Source organism: Chenopodium quinoa, unplaced genomic scaffold (assembly GCF_001683475.1).
Source record: "Chenopodium quinoa cultivar QQ74 unplaced genomic scaffold, ASM168347v1, whole genome shotgun sequence".
NCBI classification, from domain to species: domain Eukaryota; kingdom Viridiplantae; phylum Streptophyta; class Magnoliopsida; order Caryophyllales; family Amaranthaceae; genus Chenopodium; species Chenopodium quinoa.
Window position 1 is genome coordinate 703,383 of NW_018744128.1, and position 23,894 is coordinate 727,276.

General features: G+C 33.1%; 4 protein-coding genes across 4 annotated transcripts; all 4 read left to right on the forward strand.

The window, feature by feature from the left end:
• The first annotated feature begins 774 nt into the window (after nucleotides 1–774).
• On the forward strand, nucleotides 775–1,599 carry LOC110692844 (glutathione S-transferase T3-like). Its single transcript, XM_021869925.1, has one exon. The coding sequence runs from the start codon at nucleotides 775–777 to the stop codon at nucleotides 1,597–1,599; it is 825 nt and encodes a 274-aa protein (XP_021725617.1).
• Nucleotides 1,600–2,149: 550 nt separating this feature from the next.
• On the forward strand, nucleotides 2,150–3,695 carry LOC110692879 (putative nuclease HARBI1). The gene has a single exon (XM_021869959.1). It carries the CDS (start codon nucleotides 2,150–2,152, stop codon nucleotides 3,434–3,436), a length of 1,287 nt encoding a protein of 428 aa, XP_021725651.1. The 3' UTR covers nucleotides 3,437–3,695.
• A 1,240-nt stretch (nucleotides 3,696–4,935) lies between these two features.
• Nucleotides 4,936–11,561, forward strand: LOC110692845 (lanC-like protein GCL1). Its single transcript, XM_021869926.1, has 5 exons — nucleotides 4,936–5,426; nucleotides 6,959–7,146; nucleotides 9,482–9,593; nucleotides 10,248–10,718; nucleotides 10,917–11,561. Exons 1-5 carry the CDS (start codon nucleotides 5,238–5,240, stop codon nucleotides 11,223–11,225), a joined length of 1,269 nt encoding a protein of 422 aa, XP_021725618.1. The 5' UTR covers nucleotides 4,936–5,237; the 3' UTR covers nucleotides 11,226–11,561.
• Nucleotides 11,562–14,395: 2,834 nt separating this feature from the next.
• On the forward strand, nucleotides 14,396–17,453 carry LOC110692705 (serine/threonine-protein kinase SAPK1-like). Its single transcript, XM_021869743.1, has 9 exons — nucleotides 14,396–14,825; nucleotides 15,039–15,113; nucleotides 15,514–15,615; nucleotides 15,874–15,927; nucleotides 16,092–16,184; nucleotides 16,263–16,355; nucleotides 16,478–16,582; nucleotides 16,704–16,802; nucleotides 16,901–17,453. The coding sequence occupies exons 1-9, from the start codon at nucleotides 14,706–14,708 to the stop codon at nucleotides 17,201–17,203; spliced, it is 1,044 nt and encodes a 347-aa protein (XP_021725435.1). The 5' UTR covers nucleotides 14,396–14,705; the 3' UTR covers nucleotides 17,204–17,453.
• Nucleotides 17,454–23,894: the final 6,441 nt, after the last annotated feature.

Genomic DNA, 23,894 nt, shown 5'->3' on the forward strand with positions numbered 1-23,894 from the left:
ATTATTATTATTATTATTATTATTATTATTTTTATTATTATCGTTATTATTATTATTATTATCGTTATTATTATTATTATTATTATTATTATTATTATTATTATTATTATTATTATTATTATTATTATTATTATTATCGTTATTATTATTATTATTATTATTATTATCGTTATTATTATTTTTATTATTGTTGTTATTATTATTATTATTATTAAATTTTTATTTTTTCCAAATATAAATTATAATTATGGACGCTAATACCAACCCCAAAACAAATAGAAAGAAGAAAAAAAATTTGGGTCAAAATATGATCCCGAATCAAGCCAATTTTCCTCCAATTCACCCAAATTTTTCACAAACACCCACAAATATTCCCCATAATTTTTCTGGAGTTTATCCTCAAATACCCCAGTCAAGTTTCCCAAATAATCCACCAAATTTCCCTCAAAATTTTAATTTTTCTCAAAGCAGTTCAAATTTCCCACATCCATCCATGATACCAATGGGTTACGGTGAATATGGTGCTGCATCTGGTTATTTTCCGTCACAACAACCGAATCCCAATATTTGGGAATCGAGCAATGTCTTATCTGAAGAAGATGAGGCAAATGAAGAATGCGAGGATGATGGTGAGGGAAATGAAACTCCTTCTCCCCATCAAAACTTCACTCAAATGTTACAGCAACCACTCCAATCAACTCCGGAATTTCGTGTTAGTGGTTCAAACAATAGAGTTGGTCGCGATCAGAAACTGCGGCTCTTATATCCGGCTACATGAACACCAGCACCGACATAATTACCGGCACAAATCAAAAGAAGGGTGTATTTTGGAAGAGAGTCTTGGACGCATACGATGCTGCCAGGGAATCGAATGCAGATGAAATATCCCTACGAACTATTAGTAGTTTGAAGGGAAGGTGGATGCGAATCTCTGAAGCCGTGTTAAAGTGGTGCGGAAGCTATGATAAGGCCCGGAAGCGAAAGGGAAGTGGCTATAACGAAGATGATGTTATCCAAGAGGCCCACAAAATCCATGAGAACTCATTCGGACGATTCACCTTCTACGAGGAATGGATCCAATTAAGGAAGTGGGACAAATTCCGGTCTTTCTTGGACCAACAAACATTCAAGCCTTCGGTGGGACGTCCACATTCAACTCCACTGACGGATGAGTCTGTAGGGAGCGGAAGTAGTGGGAAGAGGACACGGGATGAGGGTGACAATTCCTCACCTACCACACCAACCAGCGTGGGTGTCGGTGATGAGAGAGTAGCTCGTGCTGAAGGTATTAAAAAGGCTAAGTCGAGATTGAAGGGTAAAGCTCCATCAAGTCAAGCATTTAAGGAATTAGAAACATTCAACAGCCGATTGCAGCTACTTGGGGATTCGATGAATGTGTCAAACGAAGCAGAAATGAAGAGACTTGAAATACAGGAGCGCAAGGAGGCAAGGAAACAACGGAAAATTGAGCTAGAGCAATATAGGATCAACTGGGAGCAACTATCTCGTCTAGAACAGAAAGTAAACCGAGAACAGTGGGAAGACGAAATGATAGTAATACTTCGGAACAATATTCAACGTTTCAATAATGATGCTTAGTGTCCTTTATTTTTATTGTAGTTAAGTGTGTTCAATTCCTTTGTTGTTTTTCATTTTCAGTAGTGATAAGTTTTCAATTCCAGTTCAACCTCTTGTACTCATTTCCTTATGTTTGTACTTTATCAATTAATCAGTAAAATGGATCTTTTCCACTTTCCCATTTTCATAGCCCATGTGATCTTATTCTGTTTATTCAATTATATCAATTTGTCTCTTTATATATAATTGTGTCAGTATCTTAATTTCCCCTTTGTTAGCCCATGTGAAACCCTTCTTCTCCATTCAATTTCTGTGTGGTTCTAATCCAGTGTTGGTCATAGCCCATGTGAAACCCTTCTTCTCCATTCAATTTTTGTGTGGTTGTAATTCATTGTTTGTCATAGCCCATGTGATCTTTGTCTCTTTATATTCAGTTATTTCTGAAGAAGAATTACAAATTAGTTCACTATAAATAAACACCATTCTTTCACTTTTTTTACACACAAACACATAAATCGTTTGCAGTTACTATTAGAAAACCTCACTCTATCTTACATTTCTTACATACAAAATGAATTCAAACAGTTTAAACGAAAGCTCAACCGATTCCTCTTCATCTTCATCTAACTCGGATGATGAGGGAAGGGAGCTTAGAGTTCAACAACGTAATGAAGTGTGTCTTATGATACAACACGTAATGCATGAGTACATTCCACCAATTATTCAAGCTGCCACTCAGCAACGCCGACGCAAATCTACTGAGCCCCGAAAGGATAGGGGACGCGAAGAAGGTCATGCACGGTTATACAATGACTATTTCGCGGAAGTCCCAGTTTATCCAAGTTCCTTGTTCCGGCGCCGGTTTCGAATGCGTAAACATGTGTTTGAGCGCCTTCTCAACGCAGTGACCCAACATGACCCCTGGTTTCAACAAAGGCGAGATGCGACAGGTCGTCTTGGTTTGTCTCCACTTCAAAAGTGCACTGCGGCCGTTAGACAACTAGCTTACGGGTGTGCTTCAGACGCTTGTGACGAGTATGTCCGTATAAGTGAGGCAACTTCACGATTGGCACTCCAAAAGTTTACAGAAGGTGTCATCAACCTGTTCGGTGATCAGTACCTACGCCGTCCAAACATCGCAGATATGGAAAGATTGCTACGTATTGGGGAAGAACGTGGATTTCCTGGCATGATAGGCAGCATTGATTGTATGCACTGGGAGTGGAAGAACTGTCCACACGCATGGAAGGGGCAGTATCAAGGAAGAGAAGGAGTTGCAACTCTCTTATTGGAGGCAGTTGCGGACAGAGATCTATGGATATGGCATTCGTTCTTTGGGATGCCAGGTAGCTGCAACGATATTAATGTGCTTCATCGATCCCCTGTGTTCGAAGACGTCTTAGAGGGTCGAACACCTCCTGTGAACTTCGTAGTCAATGGTCATCATTATACGAATGGGTATTATCTTACTGATGGAATCTACCCTAGATGGGCTTCTTTTGTGAAATCCATTACGAGTCCACAAACTCGTCAGGATCGTTTATTCGCAAAACACCAGGAAGCTGCAAGGAAAGACGTTGAACGCGCATTTGGGGTCCTTCAAGCTCGTTTTGCCATTATTAAAAAGCCGTCTTTGGCGTGGGATACCGACATACTCCACAATATCATGCTCGCCTGCATCATGATACATAATATGATCGTTGAAGATGAACGAGAGACGTATCAAAATAACGTTAATACCAATGAGTTTATGAATGCTGGAGGCAACGCTAATGAGGACACTACCGAGTACCGTACTGATCGTATTGTGGATATCGACTTATACTTGTCTCGTAGAACAGAGATTGAGGATCAATAGACTCATTTGCAGCTAAAAAACGACTTGGTCGAACATATATGGAATAAATTTGGTAACAACGAAAACTTAGGCAACTAGGTTTACAACAAATGGTTATCCCTAAGGGCATCTTACAAAACGATGTGTAGTTGTTTTTTTTTTTTAAATAAAATGTACTAGATTATAGTTGTAGAACTGTAATCACGATTTGTACCTCTTTTTTTTTGTTAATTAAAATTAGCTGCGTTGTTGTTTAAAAAATATTAATCACAAGAATTAGTTTTTTAAAAAGCTGATAAAAAAATGCGATAATTTCTTAATTAGTAATCACGATTAAAATATTAAATACGTCAATTAATTACATTGACATCGGGTTAATAAATTATAATTATGAAACAAAAAAGATTATATTTACAAAAGTAAAATAAGGTGGGGTAGGGAGTATTGATGATGAACCATTGTTTAGTGTTCATTGTTAAGAGTGAATATTGTAAATGGTTTGTTGGATTGATGTGGATGAGAGAGAAATGGTGATAGTGACCCATGAACCATTTTTTTGTGTTCACCAATAATGATGCTCTAAACAGGGTCTTACACATTTACTTTACAGACTAATGAACATAAGCAGTCTCAATGAAGAATAAAGTTCATAATAGGTAAGAATATGAGCGGGAAACACGGATTTTATTCATGAAATTCTTTTCTTCTTAAGGTGAGGAAAACGAGAACTCCTCATATAGCGAAAATCTATCGTCATTGGATCATATGCATTTGAGCCCCGTGTATGTGAGAGAATACCATATATAAGTGGGTCATGTCAACGAGAAAAAACAGTCTCACTTGTTACGTATAGCATAATTATGTTTCTGTTTTTCTTTTCCTTTTTCTTCTCCGGAAATTCATACTTGTTCTATTCTTCAATTATGTATTCATTATGATTCATACTTTTCTATTATTTGATTATTGTAAGTTTTGTAACATAAAATATTGCACATTGAGACGAATTCTAAGACAATCTTACATTACTCTCTCTCTCTCTTTTATTTTAAATATATTTTGAATATTGTTATTAAAATTTTATCATGAAAATCAAAACAAGAACAACAAAAAGAGACAGAAATATATACAATCTCTCATTTTAATAAAAAGTATTTACAAGTAATATCTAAATTTTATAATTTTACGTATATAACAAAATTCCAAGTAACATTTGTATAAGACCACCTTACCATATACAATTACTTATATGAGTCACTCCAAGTCTCCAACTACTTTTGGTCAAGTATAATAAGCATGTGACCATTCCAAATTCCCAATATCTTCTATGGGCCAACCCATCACGGCATTACCAATCTATAAGGTCTTATTCAAAAATTTGTACAAAATTCTACCACCAACACTTCTAAAATTACACACCTTACAGAAGTTAACATATTATATTATAGATAATTAAATATTATTTTATGAGACGGAGGGAATAAAAAGGCAAGCATAAGAATAAGACCCCACAAGGCCACAACCACGTATCACAAGGCTAAAAATCTAAAAACCAAAGGAAGTAGTGTTGATACTCGGCGCAATCCAACGGCGAAACCTTTAAAGCAATGACACCAAACGCATAGATAATAAGACACGTGTCTCATATGTTCTTTCTCCCCTTACTTTTATCCACCTTTCCTATCTCAGTATATAAACTCACACCACTTCATTTGCATTTTCTATGTTAAACGCCAACAGAAATATAATCCCAGTATTTTTATTACAGAGTTTTAGAATAAACTAGAAACTTCATCTAACAATCTCAAAAAAGAGGAGAGAGAAAATGTCACCATCAATCGTAGAGTGTGCATCTGATCAAGGTGATCATCGACAACAACGTGAAGAGAGAAATAATCAATGGCTCAATTCTATTGTTGCTGATGATGATCGGACGGCTACTGAGTTGTCTCAGTTTATGTTCATTCCTGATGATCTTACTTTTTTGAATGCTGCTATTCAGCTTAAAAACCAGGTAATTAAAGTAATTTTGGAGAATTAATGCTTGCACCATTTTTATTAATTAGCTGAATTAAAATGGAGGTGTTGTTTTTCTGGTTGTTTTTAGCTTAACTTTGTAAGTGAAAGCGGACTAATTAGGGTAATTCATCGGTCCAAAATTCAATCCGGCCTAAAATAGGTGTAACATTTGTGAAATCGCTGAGTAATTGAGAAGGTTAGATGGATTTACAGAAATTTGCGGATAATGTCATAATTTGTTAACATTTTGTGTAATTTTCCGAGGTTATTTTAGAAAATTTTGGAATTGAGGTTTGCATTATTGATTGATTAATTAACTAGCCTTCTCGCCCGAATGCACAGATTGTTTATAAATATACCATATGAATTTTTATTTTATAGTATGTTTTTATTGAAAAATGAATGGTTTATAAGGGAGAACATATTTTTTTTTAGTTAGGGGATTAAAAAAAAAAAGTTAAATAAGGTGAGATGTGGCATTGTTGAAAAAAATGTTAGATGAAATTACACATTCCAAAACATATTTTACATACTAAATATCTATAATTGTGTAAAAGTAAAAATTATAAAAAATTGATATTGTGAAAGTATTTTATGAGACGAATCAAACAAGATCCCACGTGACTATATTTTGCTTAACGTATAAATCATATTATATGGTCAAACAAGAGTAATGAATAGTGCAAAAAGTCCGATGTTGCAATATTAATAGAACAGAGAAAGTATTTTTTTTTTTGCCTCGCATGAGTATTATCATCATAATTAATTTTTTTTTAAAAAATTGACTATAAATCAAACGTGATTAACGAATTGATTAAGGGTGTGTTCTCCCCTTGAACGTTGCATTTTGGACAATTAGACTTGATTAACCCTGATTTTCTCCTTATAATTAAACTTGATTGGACTCAATCAACAATAATTAAACATGATTAGTCTTTAAATTTATATTTCCTCCATTTTATAAATAGAGTAACAAGTTTCACAAATTTACAATGTTTCCATTTAAGGCAATTTATTACAATATCTTATTTTACTCAATACTCAAAATATCCTTATTAATAGTTTAATACCAGTATTTCTTAATATCTTTTTTTCTTAATTACTTTTAATGGGTAATTCACATATTTCTTGTGGTCATCTCTATCATTTTTATTATGAGTACTTTGATCTTGTGCTTCTTATGTTTCAAATTTCAGAACGAAAAAAAAGTACATAATCCCTCCGTTCTCTTAAACATTCAACTCAATATTTGAAAACTTTGTGCCGATTAAACTAATGCCCTTAGAAAAAGGGTAGAGTATTGAATACTCGTATGTTGAGAATGTGTAAACGACTAAATGGTGTAACAAGTCCTCAGGCATAGGGTACCTTCTAGTCCTGAACTTCTGAGCCCAAGAGGCAAGAAAAGCATGTTTATCTGAAAATTATGATATTTTATTTTATTATCTGAAAGAGTAGGGTAGGGAAAATAGATGACAAGGGGTATATAATAATTTTAAATTGGCTTTTACTGGAGTAAATAAATAGGTTGTGGAGGTGATGTGGAAGGACAAGGGAAGAGTGGAGATCCAAGAATTGAATCCCACGATATACACGGGGTTGATGGGGACAGCTTTTACCTGCTTCCGCTCATTCCAGGCCACCGGTTCTCAACAGGACTTGCTTTTATGTGCTGATATTGTTCGGGCGTGTGCCTCCCTCGCTCATTCTTCAAGGTTTGCCCTTTACGCGTATATTTTATTCTTTCTTTTAAAATCTGGTTTAAGTAACGTGTACCCTGTTAATCAACAACCATAAATACTCTTAATCTCGTATATGGGAATGGTGAGTCTTAAAGGGGGAAACTTATAAACTTCTTCAATCATAAATTAATTAGCTATGGAAATATTTTCATTTGTTTATGTTAAAATAATTATGTTAATATAGAATCTTTTAGGTGTTAAGTTAACGCATGCCCATTAGAAAATCCCTTTAAAATTAAGATGGTTTGATTTGATGGTGTCCATTGTGGATAATGAAAGTTACTAACTTACTAATATAATATAGGTAAAAAGATACTTTAATCTATGAAAAAGATTTGAAGTACTAATTTACACAATATTTTAAACGTATGATACTCATTTAAAAAATTATAGTGTTATTTAAAAGATGATTTGATGGTCTAGGTGTCGTACGAAAGTTACAATTACAACTTACAAGAAAGAAGATACTTTGATCAAGAAAGAAGACACTTTGATCAATGAAAATTACGGAGTACTTAAATAAACACGAAAATTATTAAAATCCTAAGAAAAGAAAGGCAAATGTAATTCATTCAAATAAAAACATATGGACTAGGAGTCTAGACCAAGTGGATAACCATTAAATGTACGAAGTATTAACTTTACACTTTGGTTCATTAAAAAGTTAAAGAATGTTGAAATTGGATTGGATACTATAAACATTGGGCAAGTGATATATATGCTATTAGGCTGTATATAAACATGTCAAATTTACATGTGAATCGAAACAATTATTTAATATTTTTATTTAGAACTCCTTATATGCAGACCTAGGAGTTATTTATGTAGTTTTCCTTTCTATAAAATGAATGTAAAGAATAAGCATTGGGATTTTGAGAGAATTTTTTATAAGGAAAAAAAGTTGGGTTAATGTGAATTTTTATACACGTACCAAAGGTTGAAGTTAATTTTGGAACTACTACAAGCCACGGTGCTACTTCTACTCCAATTGTGAGCTTAAAAAATAGTACTCCATTGTAAATAACTTGGTAATAATAAATACTTCGTATATGTGTACCCTTTCCTTTAAGTCCTCGAGACTTTAATCCATGTATAAAAAATACTCTCATGATTCGGTATATTCGTGGTCTTAGGCTCCTAGGCAATATAAGCAACATCGCCAACATATATAGAATTTTCTTCCCTACAGCGTTGATATTTATAGGGTATAGTTTATTTCCCACATGAAAAACCAGCGAATTTTTGGAGTGTCGAACTTATTATTTGTACTCGTAAGACTGTGCTTCAATTACAATAATGATCTGGTGAGCATGTACGTACGATATTATGTATGGGACATGGGGTGGCCTACATAATTATCCATCATTATGGGATGGGTTATATATGCCTACATGAATAAGGAATGTCGAGGTAGGGTAGGGATCAGACCTTATCTTTTGCGAATCAAAATCATTAATCTGTTGATGTCTATATACTCTGTATTTTGAATTTGAAAAAAAGAAGTGCTCATAGCATAGTGCTAATATCCACCAATAATATAGGAAGAACATGAAGTGAGATAGAAGATTTGGTTTCATGTGAAATAATTATATGTATTCAGTTTTGTTAGTTTTCTCACTTTAATCTTTGAGTTGTTTTTTAATAGTGGTTCTATTTCTCTTTTCGGTAAATTTTATGGCTTTCAACAAAATCTAATCAGTCGGGATGAGATCATGAGGTCAAGTTCTTTCTTGATGGGAACCGAGGGCTGACTGGCTGAGGCAATGTGATAGTGTGTCTAGACTGTCTACCTCCTGATTTCAGGATTTGAGTTCTTGACAAAAGGGGTGAAGAGTTGACAGTTACCCAGCTGGGCTTGACACAATATTGGTGGAATGGTGGTCCATTTTGGGCCCATGCCTTACTGGTCTCCATAATAAAGAAGAAAATAAAGTTCCTTCTCATAAAGTTGCTGACATCAAGGACATGGACTGTTTGGTTAATTTTGGTTGGCAATGAGGTCATTTGGGTTAATAAGGATTAGTAAAGTTTGCCACCTTATTATGTATGGGTAGTTACACTTGACTTACATTTGCCAGTAGAATTATTATTGTGAGATATTTCTTCGCCTTAGATTGCTGATAGAAATGGAATAGACAGGCCAATGAATTGTATTTGTGGCCTTGACAGTGGCATAGCCCTGATTAATAATATTAATGATAAATTCATATTTGCAAAATATACTCACTAACTTATCTTTAATGTAGATATTTGATTTAGATAAAGATGTAAATGGATATCTTGACTGTGACTTGCTATTTTTGTGCAGACTTGTGACATTTTTGAGTGGTAGAGGAGGAATTTATGCACTTGGCGCTGTCATCATGAACTATATGGGGGACCATCAAAGCTGTGGCCATTTTCTTGACATGTTTATTGAGGTTTCAACTCTTGCTGAGCATGTTTCACATTTCTTTTGTCATCATCCTATGTATTTTGTCTTCATCAATAACTTGATGCCCACCCGGAAAGATGTTTTCATCTCTTGTGTGGGAGATCAGAAATCATGTCTTGCTTGGAAGATCATCTATTTGAAAGGCATAGTAACTACTAATGGGGAAGAAATCATATGAAAAAGCTGCAAATGTTGTGTACTTGCTTCCTCATCTATATACACCGTAGTTGATGATTATGCATAATTTCTAACTAGATAGACTAAATTTCAAGTTGAAAGCACTATGCCCCTAATGTAAGATATACAACACTTCATATTAACCAATTTGTCCTTAAATGCTTATATCACTTACTGATTTTTGATTGAAATATAAAATACAGCATCCTTTAAAGTAAAATTATTACATGTCTTTGCAGAAGTGTCCAGAAATATTTTGAAAGAAATAACAGCCTAATAGGGCATGGTAGGGCCTATTCAGTATATTGTTATTGTTATGAAGTCTGTCTAAGCTGCTTGATCGGTCTAATATAGATTAAATATTGGTGTAAATTTGTTCTGATTATGATTGTTGATTAGGTCTGTTTTCTCCTTGTTAGTTAAGTAATGATACAAAAAACTTATGCCATATTATGACTTTCAGGTAGCACAAGAAAAAGCACTTCCAGTTGGACCGGAAGAAGGGGGTTTTGGAATGTCTTGTGACCTTCTATGTGGAAGAGCAGGATTTTTATGGGCAGCTTTGTTCATAAAAATGCACCTTGGAGAAGAAGCATTGCCAAATGATATGCTGATGCCTGTTGTTGCAGCTATTTTAGCAGGGGGTAGAGCAGGAGCCTCCGATAATCCATTGTGTCCTTTGATGTACAGATGGCATGGGACGAGATACTTCGGTGCCGCTCATGGCCTTGCAGGGATTTTGCATGTTTTGCTTCACTTCCCTCTCTCAGGAGATGATGCCGAGGATGTTGAGAAGACGCTGAGGTATATAATGAGTAAAAGATTCCCAATGAGTGGAAACTACCCATCAAGTGATGGGAACCCTAGGGATAACTTGGTCCAGTGGTCTCATGGTGGAACCAGCATGGTTATCACTTTGTGCAAGGCCTCACAGGTTTGTAGCTTTAGCATTTTTTTATTTTGTCATCCAAGCTTTTGACATCATGATGCTAGTCGTGGATGACAGTTTTGGCGTGTGCTTCGCCTTGCATCCCAATGATGGGGTTTAGATTTCTCATCCTACTGTAGTTTCTATTGGTAATTAGGACATGTATATCTAAACAGTCTTCGGGTTACCATACTTACCGTATAGTTTCGTGAAGCAGGGGAAGTGGTCTGGAAGAGCGGTCTTGTGAAGAAGGTGGGACTTGATGATGGGGTGGCTGGAAATGCATATGCTTTCCTCTCCCTCTATAAGTTGACAGGAGAAGCCATATATGCAGAGCGAGCAAAGGCGTTTGGAAGCTTCTTGTATCATAAAGGAAGTCAGCTGGTAAATGCAGAGAACTCTGGTGGGACGGATCATGCTTTTTCTCTTTTCCTAGGACTTGCAGGAGCTGCTTGTTTCTTCTTTGATCTTCTTCATCCAGAAAAATCAAAGTTCCCAGGCTATGAACTTTGAAATTGTAAGATATGCTTTCAGTAGTAGACTGTAAGAGTGTTGTATTTTAGTATTTAGCACCTGAGTGAAGCTGTGCACTGCTCTGAATTCGTCTGAAGACAAAGACAAGACATAATAGGGAAGTATGAGTACCTGTGTATGTTGGTTTAGTACGTGTTTAAGGAATATTCGAACCTCAGTTTCGCTGAAAGTTCTTAGTAGGAAAGGATTCGAATTGGTAAGAGATGTTATAATACTATATTCCGGTAAAGAGGTGAATTTTCTTTCTGTAATGTGATTGCATGTACAAAAATATAATGATCATAACTCCTAATTTTAAGGAAGTGCAATCTTCAATGTTTGTAACCAAATAAGTCTTCTCTCCCATTACAGTTTAAACACTCCTTAAGTCCTTAGTCTTCGAGTTCCCAAGATTTCTAATCTCATTTCTTACACGAACCAAAATCTCATATATACATGAACCAATATATTGGAATATACAAAGTATATTATTACCAATATACTCGTAATTTCTTGTGATAGTATTGAAATACAGTGCCTAACCGTAGGCTATCTTATGATCTATGCTTCGTATTAAATATATAGACACGTTATTATATAGTATCTCTGCAAAGTTTCTTCATTTAACGGTTTAAATTTGAGCCGCCAAACTACTAGACTAATAGCTACCATTTTAACCAAACTACATTTAATTAAGAATAACTCATGTGAACATTGAGAAATACATGTGCTCCATACCAAACCTATAAAACTATTTAAATTTCATTTCAAGTAGCATATTTACTAAAGCTACGTCACAAAGTCAACAGGCTAAGCTAAAGATCTGTAGCTCAACAGCATTTGCCAGCCTTCCACAAAACTAGACGCCCAATCTAATATGGCATTAACCAACAAAGGGTTGGCTTATCACAGCTCAGATCCTAAAAATGTAGGATTCGCATCCTACCTAATGATGGTGCTTGAGGTAAGGATTTCCTTACTCTCCTTTCTACTCTCAAGTGTCTGTCATGTAAACATTAAAACAAAAAACCATGATGGTAGAAGTTTGGTCAAAATCTTCCTTATTAATTAAAAAGAAAAATCTAATACTTCGTATGACAATAGGCCCATAGCCCACTTTCCACAAAGTTAGACACCCGATTTAATCCGTGTGCTTGGTGCTTCACTTTGCTCCTTGAGATCGGGTTAGATCGGGTGTCTAACTTTGTGGAAAGTGAAGCACCAAGCACCCGGATTAGAAACTAAATCGGGTTAGCCCACGACTATTGTGAGGCTCAACATACCTTGGGCGGTTGGATCGGCTAGTTGTATACCTGTGACGTTCGTACTCGGTACTCATGGGTCCTTGGCACAGCCTTGGCTAGCTAGTGTGGGTCCCTAATATTCGACCGTTCCAAAAAAAAGGTCAACATGGTAAGATTGTGATTTGCGAATGAGGCACCCACTTGCCACAAATTCGTCAACATTATATTGTAGCCGCACCGTACACCCACTTGCTAGAATGTGACGTGTAGAATTTGGTTTTGGTAGCCACCTTCCATTAGCCTCGTCTTTTTGTACATGAAATTTAGACATCAAACTTTATTTTCAGCAACTCTCCAATTTGCAATTCTAATCACATGAATAAATGGTTTGATAACAAACACTCACATGATCGTCATCCCATAATTATCAAAAATAATCTCACAATGAATAAAAGCAAGTAAAATAATGCAGTACTAACTACTATGTAGCCAGTAAACATTAACGGTAGTAATTAGTAAAACATACTTTCTCTGTTCTTTTTTACTTGATCTGTTTTTTTTTATCACGCTTGTCAATGCAAAACTCTAACGATTAATAACTTTAATTCTTTTTAAGTAAAAATTATAAAAGTTATATATTATGAGTAATTATTGAGACGAATTTAAAAAGACCCCACATGAAAATGTTTTTCCTTACATATTATTCACAAAAGACGGTCAAAGGAGAGGTGGTAAATAGTGTAAAAGTCAAAGTGGGTCAAGTAAAAAAGAACGGAGGAAGTATAAAGAATGGCAAATTGCATATGCAAAGTAAATAAAAGATTGCTTTAGTTTCTCTTTGTTAATTACCAGTATTAATCAAAGAGGAAGGACAATTATGGAAGTACATTATTTGTATGAATTACCTCATAAATCTTCAATTTATATAGCTACTTGGTCTTTACACACAATGAATGTCATTAGTGTTGTACTGAATGTACTCTAGTCTCTATATTTAGTTACACTCTCATTCTAACACGAATAGGTGATGAAGATTTTTAATTTATATTAGACTATATTCCCCTGTAACCTAGAGTTTTGGCATTGGCATAATGTTGAAATGTTTATAATATTTTTTTTTTATATAGAATTTTAAGGTATCCTTGTGATTTGGATTAATACTTAACTTGATAGTCATTAATATGAACAGAAAGGTAATAGTTATGTGGTTTGATAATATATATTTTCTTTGCCTTATTTATAGTAAAGATTAACGTATCATCTCTTTCCCTCTCTTTCTTTCTCCCGTTTTCTCTCTTGTCATTGAAGGATCTAGGGACTTTATATTGCCAAGTACCCCGTATTAAGTTGCTTTTGGGATGTTCGTTCGCAATAATTCAAGAAATTAACAATTAATGTCTTCATTACTCATGTACGACCAACATTATATCCTTCTTTTTCATTTGTCTCACATTAGTTTTAACACTTCTCATCCAAAAAAAAAACCTCATGTGTTATTTCTCTAGTATATACCACTCTTTCGTATCTATCTCACGTTTTACATAAAAAACAATTAAATTGAGATGGAAGGAAATATAATAATTGAGGCACGAGAATCAAGAAAAAATGTGCAATCCACAACCGGTATACAAGGACGAGAAGTCACAATCAACATGAAACACAAAAGCGTAGCAAGATTAGCAACTTGTCACCAACTAGTCAAACAACTACACCTTCCAATCATACCAAATAACTGTTTTTATTTTTTTTTAACATAAACTTACACAACCGCGAGTACACGCCACCTCTACACTTTGGTGCGTAACATGGGCGGCAAACACACTTTGTCACCTTCGCCTCTCCTCTCTCTTTCCGCCACGTGTCATACTATTCTATAAACATTCTTTCTCTTTTTTTTTCATTACTTTTTTCTCAATATTCCAAAACTACCCCTGTTGAAAATATAATGTTATGTTAAGGAGACAGCTCAACAATATGTAGATATATCGTATAAAGACTTTACTATAAACTTCGTTTGGTGTTCATTATTTGAAGTTTGATCATTTCAAATAAATATAAAAATTTCAACGGTTCAACCATTATCATCTTCCTCTTATTGCATATCTTCTTTCTTTCCTATATCATTATTGTTTTAGTTTTGGTCAAAACATATCGAGGCGCCTTTTACAGTTATACTTTTTAAGGTGTAATCGGTAAAAACTCGAGTTTTTTTTATAGTGACTACTTTCGAACAATAATGGAGAGGTACGAGAATATGAAAAATATTGGGTCTGGAAATTTTGGAGTTGCTAAGCTTGTCAAAGATAAATGGACTGGAGAGCTCTTTGCAGTCAAATATATTGAGAGAGGACAAAAGGTCCCTTATTTCTTTTGTCTTTTTTCTCCATTTTTTTTTTTTTTTTTTGTCTTCCATTTCAATCTTTACAAAATTATTGATATCATTGTATATTTGTATACTATAGGTTTGGCGGAACTTGATTTGCATTAATAATCTCCTGCTAAATTCGACTTTAAAAAGTTGAATTAAAAGATGATTAATATATTTTATTTTGGCTGTGTATCTTCTTAGATTGATGAGCATGTTCAAAGGGAGATCATGAACCACAGATCGGTGAAACATCCTAATATTATTAGATTCAAAGAGGTAAGAAACCTAAAACACTTTATATTTCTATACTTTTTAATGATTTTAGCTAATAATCGCACTATAAGCTTTTATGTTCGATGTCTATCCATGTTCTTCACATGCATTTTGTAAGAAAGAGCACTCTAAAGATGGAAAGTTTGATGGTTAAACAGTTTGCACACGTGAAATCAAAATCGTAATTACATGTATAGAATTAGGCTAACTTTTGATCCTTAAATATTAATTAATGTGTAATAAGCTGTTTTTTTTTTTTTTTTTTTTTTTCAATTAGCCGTAATGTGTAGGAAAAGTTAATATAAAGGGGAAGTTTGGTACGTGATTAGTGAATTTTAAATTATGGAATCATAATATGATTAAGGAAATTTCAGAGAATTTACGCAGTACATTATTCGAGCAGGTGTTCCTTACTCCTACGCATTTGGCAATAGTAATGGAATATGCTGCTGGAGGAGAGCTTTTTGAAAGAATTTGTACTGCTGGAAGATTCAGTGAAGATGAGGTTTGTATCTTTTTTATGCTATGCTGTTCTTACAGAAAACGCAACTAATTGTCCGGGTTTTTACCTATCTCGGTTTAGATTTAGTTTTCATGTTATACAATAATAATTCAAGTATATAATAGCAGTATGTTTCAACGTGGCAATTAATTCTAGACTGAAGGAGTAAATGAAATCGTAAAAAAGTTTTTAACCAAGGTGGTTTTTGAACAGGCTAGGTCTATTAATCTGAGCTTTGGGAGTTTTCTTTGATGTTTTCAGGCAAGGTATTATTTCCAACAACTAGTATCAGGAGTCAATTACTGCCACTCCATGGTATATATGCTAATTAATTATGGAGTACATTTCATTATATTTATTCTCTGATATTAGATTTTTGTCCTGTTATTAAAGCTTAATTTAAAATGAATTGAGCTTTTTATACACATAAACAAGGCTAACAATGCTTTTTTTTTTTTTTCTTTTTTTCCTGAATGCAGCAAATTTGTCATAGAGATCTTAAGCTGGAAAACACTCTCTTAGATGGCAGTTCAGAATCGCGTCTCAAAATCTGCGACTTTGGCTACTCTAAGGCAGGGAAACTCCTCTGAATCTATCATTTTGTTTATAATCAATTATTAATCATGACTAATCTTTGTTAATTATAATAGTCTGCAGTGCTACATTCTCAACCAAAATCGACGGTAGGAACACCGGCCTATATCGCCCCAGAAGTCCTTTCCCGAAAGGAATATGATGGAAAGGTAGTGTAACAACTAGTGATAGATACATACTGCAAAAAATATGCTTTTAGTTTTTAGCCTAAATTATAGTCCATCCATTCAGATTTTAATGTGATATATATGTAATTCATTAAGAATTACAGATTGCAGATGTTTGGTCTTGTGGAGTCACTCTATATGTCATGCTAGTTGGTGCTTATCCCTTTGAAGATGCTGATGATCCTAGAAATTTCAAAACAACTATTGCAGTATGTATTTAATTCTTATTTAATTTGGTGTTTTTAGAATATAAATGTTACTTCACATATATATGTGTATGATTGATATTTCTAGTAATTATTATCTGAATTCTTATGGGTGTTGTGACAGAGGATTCTGAGTGTACATTACTCCATCCCTGATTATGTTCGCGTCTCCAGTGATTGTAACCACCTTCTATCTCGAATATTCGTAGCCAATCCTGAAAAGGTATGCTAACATAATTTTGTAACGTATTCGTGCAGTGATATAATAGTTATGGTTTATGATTAGATTTCCTGATATTTACGGCCTTGATTTTTATGTAGAGGATAACGATGGAAGAAATAAAGAAACACCCGTGGTTTGTAAAGAATTTGCCTGCGGAGTATAAGGATGGTGGACTAGACAACACCTTAAATACGACGGAAACAGACGTAACATCCCAAGATGAAGAGGAAATATTAGCCATAATTCAGGAAGCAAGGAAGCCTGGAGCAGTACAAGGGTCCAACCTCTTTGGTGGGGAAGGTCTGCTCTTAGGCGGCAGCTTAGATTTCGACGACAGCGAGCTTGATGCTGACCTTGATGATTTGGAAATGAGCAGTGAAGATTTTGTATGTGCTCTATGATATACAAAGTATGTATGATCATATACTAATATGGTTTGCTAATCAAGTAATTCCTTTGATAAGTTTGATAAGTATTAGATTTTTCTTTTTAATTAATATGGTTAGCAATAATTAGCAGTTCATTAATTAAGCATGCAAGTGTGTATGCTTTGCTTTTGTAAATCTTTGATGTTGTGCCTTCATTAGTTGGTGAGGCTGTAACCACTAAAATTTGGTACAATTGATATATAAAAAAAATGTATTCGTTGGATGTGGATGGGAGCATAAATGGGGTGTGTGTATAAGCATGAGCATGATCAAGAAAATGTTAAAACAACAACTTGCAAAGAATTTGTATGAAGGAATGTGGGGGAAGGCTATTGAGTGGTATATGTAGTTTATGTCTATTATCCATAGGTCCCCTTTTGATGGATTTGCTATGCAATTTGGTACTCCCTCCTCCCTACCGAAGTCAAAATTTCACGTTTTTCAAAATATGCATTGTAAAACACCAATATCTCAATTATATAATAAATATTTCAAAAAGTTAATATTATGAGATTAGATAATCATACAAAATACAAAATTTCATAGGAATATGTTTTTCTTTATATTAATATATAGTCATGGTTAAATTATAAGCATTATAATCAATACTATATATTAACCTGAACTCAACATTTAAAAAACGGTGAAAAAATATCATTTAAATATCAAATACTCTCTATCTTTAAAAAGTAGTGGCAAGCTACACATTTATATAGATGCGAAAAACTTGACATGGGTCAAACCAACCAAAACTTAAAAAACTAAACAATTTGAAGGATTAAAGTTTCAAGTAATTTCAAGTAAAAAACCATCACTAAAACTAAAACAATTACTACTTGATGACTTGATGTAATGTACTTGTATATATCTATATTAAGTCTGTCAACGGCTACTCTTGAGTCTTAATAATTAATAAGCCTATATAATTAACATTAATATTGCTTATACTATTGAAAATTAATTTGTACGTAGTCTTTTATCTTTCAACGTAGATCATTTCACTTCAACAATACAATGTATATTATTAACGTTAGTTATTGGGTCCTCTAACAATATGCAGTGACCAATAGATAGTCAATACGTCTTATTAAGATAAGACTATTAATAAGAGGTTCAAAAATCATTATCAATCACTAAACCCAATTTGAATTTTGTCAAGTTATGTATGGTAGGTTTTTCTTATATACGTAGGTTAAGTCTAAGCTATGTGGATGTAAATAATTTTCATAATCTAAAGATTACACTTTTTTTTTTTTTTTTTTTTTTAATGACAAACAATATTTGTTAACATTGACGACAAACTTTTAATTTAAAAAAAAACAAAAAACAAAAATTGTTATAGAAATAATTTTAAGCTAATGGTATTTTTGCAAGGCAAAAACTAACGAACGGCCCGGGGGCGTTGGATCAGATAACTAAAAGTAGAAATATTAAATTAAAACAAACACTAATTACACCGATTGACTCGTGATTTTGGTATGCATTTCCAAATTAATACCACTTTAGGAAGTATTTTAAATGCTTATCAAATGCCCCGGAGGCGTTCGTTAGCAAGATCCTTATTGCAAATCTTCATGTTCTTAAAATGACTTGCAATCAAACTCATATATGTTCATTAATTTGCGGAAAGAGTGACTAGCACATAAATGGAAAAAGATTCAAAAGGTGACCAACAAGCTACATGAGGTAGTATTCGATCTCTTTAGCTGAATTCTACATATCGTACATCTTATAGTATCTTATCCAAAATTTTAGACTTTATCTTATCTTATTTGACTTTATAAATCTTGATTGAACATGTTCGGCATGTTATAGCTTCAGTTTACCTTTGTATAAATTATTGTACTTGATGTGCTATAAGTGACCTTCCAAATTAGGTAGAGAACCCTAATTCTAGCCGCTCTTTTTCATACGAACTACTCCGATCCGTATTTTATTAAAAACAAAGTATTAAAAGATCATTATAATATAAACGAGTACCTTGATAAGTTGTGGAGCCAATTAGATAATGAGATCGAGTTGGAACTCCACTAGATTAATATAACAATCAACTTGTATTTCATACAAATATACATTATAAAGTTGCAACTTGACTTATTTATAACCTTTACCTTTTGTCATTTAAGTCTAAAAAGTTCTCAAATCTCAACCTTCACCCAAAAACTCTTTGAATTTGAAGGTGGATAATGTTGTAATTCCACATAGAATCGTCACTCTTTCTTATTTTTGTCATATATCATTGGATGTTACTAATTTGTTGCGTCACTTTAGAATAACAATTTAATTTAGTTGTGTTAGGATATCCTCATCTTCTTAATTAATCAAGTTAATTATGATTAGGTCATGTCTTAGCTTGAACTCTCATACTTGGATTTTGTATGGAATATGTTTCTCTTATTGGCTAAATACATGCCTTTTAAACGAACGGTGCCACGTGACACTCTTCAAAAAATATGCGCCATGTCACTATTCAATGTATATGCGCCACATAAGGTTGCCACTTCTCATTTAAGAAAATAAAATATGCTTTGAGCTAGATTCGAACCCATAAACATAAAGATAATACATTTATCATCTCAACCAACTCTTATTAATGTTTCAAATTTTACATAATATTATATATTCCTTTCATTTATTAAGTAAATTAGAAGTACTATAATTCATTTATTTTTCACAAGATTAGAATATAAATACATATGAGGTAAGAAAAAAAATTGACATCTGAGACAACGCCCGAACCACACATTAACTATACAAACAGTTGAACATAATTATAAAATTAAAGAAGTATACAAACTAGAAACGAGGGGCATCGCCCAGGACACACACTGGTTACTATATTAGAACATGTCATATCGCATGACATCAAAAGATTTATACTAATAGTATGGATGAATAATGAATTCGTTGATTGAAAAGATGGTACTTGATATATTATAGTCCATGTAGTTGTTAACATAATTAATGCTCGTCTTTGCTATATTATAATTAATGTTTCTTGCCGTATCATTTGGGAATGTGATAATCGGTTTTTGTTTTTGTATCTAAACTAGTTGGTGGCCCGGGCGTTGCCCCGAGTCATTGCATTACATGTTTTATATAAAGAATGAGTTAAGCGAATTGTTAAATTATGGAGTTCTTTTTCTAAATGTATAGGAGCGAGATGAGATAGTATTTGTATTGGATCAATGAACTTAAGCTAAGAATTAAGCTAAGCCAATAGTTACCCCTCCCTTCACTCTTAAGAGGTTAATAGCTTCACCCTACAACAATTATAACAGACTACTATACCCTTGCATGCTCATCATCATGTATATGGATGATAATTGCTTACCTTTTCACTCTTGCATTGGTTGTTTAGACCCTCCTTTTGTTGATCTCTATGCAATCTTCTTCTCTATAACAACACCCACAAAAATACTACAAAAGTATATCAATCGTTCTCTTGATGATCTCTCTCCTCCAATAGTGGAAGCTGATATATTCTAATTTAGAATATAGGGGTGATTAGTAATGAAATATTTGGTAGAAATGGATGATTTATATAATTAAAAGGGTTTAGTGACATTAATGAAATAATTAATTGAGTTTGGAATTGGTGATGTTATTGATGATATGTTAAAACTTACAGAAAAAAGACCAAGAATCATTACTTCGTATGAAGGTGAAAAGTTGAAAATATTTTCAGATTTTATTTTTGGTCGGTTACAAACTTAATTAGTATGACAATAAATAATTAGCTACTCCATAGTTACAAACATATTTAGTATGAGAATAATAAATAGTTAGCTACTCCATCTATAATTATGGACAATGTCAGTTACAAATATATTTTGGGCCATTCATTAAGACTATTGAATTATTTAGCGTAAATCTAAGTAAAAATTAGATTTATGATTAATGAATCAAGTAATGACTTGTCGGTGGTAAAAATTGTTATTGTTATCACACTGATATGTAATTGCTTATGTGACACTTTGTAAATTAAAAAAGTACACATGACAAAATGATACTCCTTGGCTTGGAGTTTTAATAATACTATTGATAGACTAATAAAAACTTGTCAAAGTAGAATAATTTTCTAAGTAAGATGATAATTGGGTGTTTGAAAAGACAAGGACAAGCATGAGGAAATTGATAAGGTCACCTCTCCAAGTGAATAACAATGAAAGTCGTAGCAATAGATTTATAGCTAGTGTCAAAACCATTTTCCCACACCTAATCATATCAATTATTTATAAGGCCGTTTGATAATTTTTTGCCGTTGCAAAAAAAATACTTACTTTAAATTTTGTAATACTTGAGAATGACACTATTTTTAGACAAGGATAGAGAAGATTCACCATTTCACTCACTACGAGTACTTACTACCCATCTATTTTTATCCACCCTGCTCTCATTCACTCCATGAAATATGATATTTTTGTTTTTGGTTAGTGAAATTTAAGTTATGGAAACATTGGTTTTAGAATAAATTTTCTTTTTTTTGTTATGCTTGCAGATATTTTGGGTGTTTGGACGTTGACTTTGTATGATTTATTTTTTGTATTTGGAACTGTAATTAAATTTGGGATGTCATTGTGTAAGTGAGTGGTTCGTACTGTGTAAAATAGTGGTGATTTTGTTTCAATATTGGTGTAGATCTTGCAAATCTTTGTTAATGTCATCGATTAGACCATTGTCGTATGGTGTTTTTTATAGGACGATTTTCTTTCAATATACGTAGTAATTAGTTTTTTATGAAGTAACTTGTAAAAATCTTCACTAGTTTAACGTAGCATTTCTTTTCGATTAGGCCATTGAATATATTAAGTACGAGGATTAGTTTTGTAAAAAGAGATAATTGACCAGAATGACGTTAATTCATTGTATTGCTTGTATAAGGTGTGGTGGCTCTTGTGTAATTGATTCATTGGTTTATAGTGTTTGAATTATGCAACTTATTCATGTTAAGGGAGATAATGCTTTTGACTTTGTTTGTGGCATATTAATGTAATGGTTTTGCATGTTTTGATGAGCTATTTAATCCCGTTTTTTTTGCATAAGTCAATATGATTTGAGTAATGGTACATAAACATAGTGGCTGATTGTGATGGTTGGATTGACCCATAATGTGAGGGTGGTGATAAGGGAGGTTTATGGATGGCCTACCTCATCCATTTTATGGTTCAAGTGATTGTAGCTAAATCTATTTTGCTGTAGAGTCCTATTAAAAATGTTAAGAAGAGATATTGTGGTGTGTTTTGTCACAATTGAATTAAAGAATTAATCATGGAGCATTAGTTAACCATTAGAGAGGCATTGAAATTTTGTTTACAATGGAGCATTAATTATTGGCTTTTGACTATTTTACTAATTTTGGAGTTTGTGTAACAGCATATGAGATTTTATTATTGAAATAAATGATTACCATGATGAGTTCTTTTCAACGTAATTTAACATATAATTAGCCTTTTGACCCGTGTAATGCACAAGTAGTTGAAAGTAAAATCAAAATACAAACTATACACTGAGTATGTTTTCTCTCTATACATTTATTGAATAGAAAATGAAAAGTTAGAAAGGGAAATAATAGAAATGAATGTTGAACTATACCAATTAAAGATAATTATCATGAGGAATGTGAAAAAAAAAATACTAAGAAAATAAAATTACAAAACACCCTCATAAAGAAAAAAATACAACAAAGTCTCTAATATATATTAAAATTTGATTTTAAAATAACTTCAACAATTAAATCGAGGGACTAGTGAATATTAGTTCGGTTAATTTCATACCTATCCCTTTTTAAAAACTGACATTAATTGTGAGCCATAACTAGTGTGTCAACCAAATTTTTTTGAAGATGGATCATTAAATAGGTCTTGGTAGCATAGGCTCAACTTATATAAATGTTGATTTAGTGTCTTGACGACCCATTCAAAGGGTGTGAAAAATCCTTTTGAATTTTCAAATTTGTCATTGATATTCACTTATAATAATATTATGTACACATCAAAAATTACTAGCTATATTTCTACTTTTGAATAAGTTTAGCTGTTTCCAAAGAAATCATTCATATTTTATACTCTTTCTCATTCGAAAAAGGATTGGTGTACAAATTTGCACAAAGAAATAATTTTGTAATAATAAATCATGTTAGGTTTTTTGAGTGCACAGCGGAAGAAAATTAAAGATGGAGAAATTGAGAAATGGTCGTGGGAAGAATAAATAATTTTGGATTAATGTTTGCACCATTTAACCCAAAAGACTCTCATATAAAGTAGGCCCATGGTGCAAACAAAAGGAGACTGGGGGAGTAGTAAAGAGGAATAGTGGAACACCACAATAATTTAATGTGAAAAAACTATCTTAATAGAGGTAAAAAAAAAAAAAAAGCCACAAATGTCGATTATATGAAAATAGGAGAGCACAAGGTACCCTAAAATTAGGAGTGAGTATTGAGTAGAATTAGTACAATAATAACTCTCAGTATAAGGAATAAACTCACAAATCGTTTAGGGAGGTGCGGTATGTAGGAAGGCTAGTATTGAGTGACTTCTCTGTGTATTCCAGGATTGAATGCCCATGAACTATATACTAGTATTTATAGTTGTAGATGGAGCTTAAAAAAAATGGTTGAAAAATTCTAGAATTTCCTTTTTCATTCTTGTAGCCATAATTT